Source organism: Musca autumnalis, unplaced genomic scaffold (genome assembly GCF_047663935.1).
Source record: "Musca autumnalis isolate F117 unplaced genomic scaffold, ASM4766393v1 scaffold_5, whole genome shotgun sequence".
NCBI lineage: Eukaryota > Metazoa > Arthropoda > Insecta > Diptera > Muscidae > Musca > Musca autumnalis.
Window position 1 is genome coordinate 30,654,513 of NW_027412088.1, and position 2,492 is coordinate 30,657,004.

The window sequence follows — 2,492 nt, forward strand, 5'->3', positions numbered from 1 at the left end:
ACATTTAAAATTGTAAATAGTAAAAAAACGTGTTGGACACAATTGACGACTGAAGTCTGCGTTTTTATTTATTTAAATTCTTTCGTATTTTAATACCTTTAAAAAAATTCCACTAAAAATGAGTGATGATGAGCTAAGTGATGATATGCAAGAGTTGAATGAACTCATTGCTGAGTACCGTGAAAAGGAAGAAGCTGAAGAAAAAGGCGATGCTTTCACGTCACTCGACACACTCGACGTATTTCGGTAGTATTCAAACGCTTTGGATATACGGGCGTATTTTGGTATGCCTCTAAAACATATGGCATATGTTGTTGGAAAAGAAGATAATTTGATCTGGCAACATTTAAAATTGTAAATAGTAAAAAACGTGTTGGACACAATTGACGACTGAAGTGTGTTTTATTTATTTAAACTCTTTTGCATTTTAATACCTTTAAAAAAATTCCACTAAAAATGAGTGATGATGAGCTAAGTGATGATATGCAAGAGTTGAATGAACTCATTGCTGAGTACCGTGAAAAGGAAGAAGCTGAAGAAAAAGGCGATGCTTCTGCTGAAGAAGAGAACGAGGAAGAAGTTGCAAACGAAAACAGTGCCAATGATGAAGGAAAGAAAAGCAAAACTGTGGAGACAACCGGTACCTTAGAAGTCCCCATGGATAAAGTTTTGTTTGGTGATAAAAATAAATTGTTGAAAAATCTTAAAAGAGCTGTGGGACAGAAAGCCAAGGCTGAAGATGATGGCAGTCAGTCAGATGATGAAGATGACAAGGAGGATGGTACAGAAAATGTTACAAAGAAAAAGCGAAAACCGGTATGGGTTGATGAAGATGATGAAGTTATCCAGTTGGGCGATGTTAAAAAAGAGACAAAACACACTGGCCCCTTGGATCATTTGAAAATGGACAAAACCTATAAGGAACATTTGACAGCACGCTTTACTCGCATTGTAAATCAACCCAAATGGGCCAGTTTGGAGGAGAAAGATAAAGCCAAAAATTCAGATGATGAGGGAGATGATGGCGATTTGTTGAGAACTGTGGGTTTTCTTAACAAACCACCGGAAGGTATTTTGGCTGATAAACACCTCAATGCCAAACGTGTGAAAGATGTTAACCGTGCCACTTATGCAGAGGGCAATATCAATAGCATACAATTTCATCCAACAAGCACAGCAGCCTTGGTGGCCGGAGATAAGGGTATAGCTTCAATTTATGCCATCGATGGTACCCAGAATGACAAGCTCCATAATATTCACATACCCAATTTCGCAATTAAATGTGCTCGCCTTTTACCCTGTGGCACGAAGGCGGTGTTCGGTTCCTTTGTCCACCATGCCTATTTATATGATCTGATGACAGCAAAAGAGACACGCTATCAGTTGCGCAAGGATAGTGGAAATATGTGCAACTTTATTATATCTCCTTGTGGTCGTTACTTGGTGTCGGCGGGGCGTTGCGGTGAAATTCACATACAAGAGGCCAAAACATTCGAAATTATTGCTTCCTTTAAACAAAATGATAATGTTGCTTCCATGTGTTTCACCAATGATTCGCAAAGACTGATTGTAAGCGGAAACTCGGCCAATGTGTGTGTCTTCTCAATGCGTCAACAACGTTTGGAACATAGATTCATTGATGATGGTTGTATTGCTGGTAAGGCCATGGATTTATCACCCAATCAACGTATGCTGGCCACTGGCAGTATGGAGGGTGTTGTTAATGTTTATGATTTTGAAAACGTTATGCAAACCCAGACACCACTGCCAATCAAAAGTTTCCTTAATCTAACAACGGCCATAAGTTGTGTTAAATTCAATCATAGTTCCGAGTTATTGGGTTTTGCATCACAACGTTGTCCAAATGCTGTGAAATTGGCACACTTTCCCTCCGGCACTGTTTATGCAAATTTCCCCGGATTCATGCCTAAGCTGGGTAGTGTAAGATATATGGAATTCTCACCACATTCAGCCTACTTGGCAATGGGAAACAATAAGGAGTGTCCATTGTTTAGACTTAAGCATTTTAAAAATTATTAATAGAAACAATTAATATGTATGATGGTGTATATTAATAAAATATATATTATTTTTATATCTAAAAAATGTTTTGAAATAAAATTAAGTTAAGTAAATTGTTCTTTGAAGTTTTTTTTAATGGAAGGGGGAGAAACTTCTTTATGTCTGAGTAGAGTAAATGGAAAGTGAGGAGGGATGGAGTTGTGAGTTAGAACCCTACTCGGCGTAATGTTGGCTGAATTTCCTGAGTTATTTAGCCCGATCATGAATATGAAACTTTTTCCTTTAAGTCTCAACGGCAGAGAGACAAAACTCACGGGGAGTTTACATTCATTATCGGGTTGATTGTAAATTACCCAATAATTGGCGTAACGAATGAATCATTGAGCTTAAAATAAATCCAGTCTGCACTCATCGTTATGAAGAGAAGTCCGACTTGCACCCTCTTGGATATTATTTTTCACTTTCAAGGA

At 37.9% G+C, this 2,492-nt stretch overlaps 1 protein-coding gene across 1 annotated transcript; it reads left to right on the forward strand.

Annotated features, from left to right (window-relative positions):
- The first annotated feature begins 342 nt into the window (after positions 1 to 342).
- Positions 343 to 2,135, forward strand: wcd (U3 small nucleolar RNA-associated protein 18 homolog wicked). Its single transcript, XM_073988248.1, has one exon. The coding sequence runs from the start codon at positions 457 to 459 to the stop codon at positions 2,038 to 2,040; it is 1,584 nt and encodes a 527-aa protein (XP_073844349.1). The 5' UTR covers positions 343 to 456; the 3' UTR covers positions 2,041 to 2,135.
- The last annotated feature ends 357 nt before the right edge of the window (positions 2,136 to 2,492 follow it).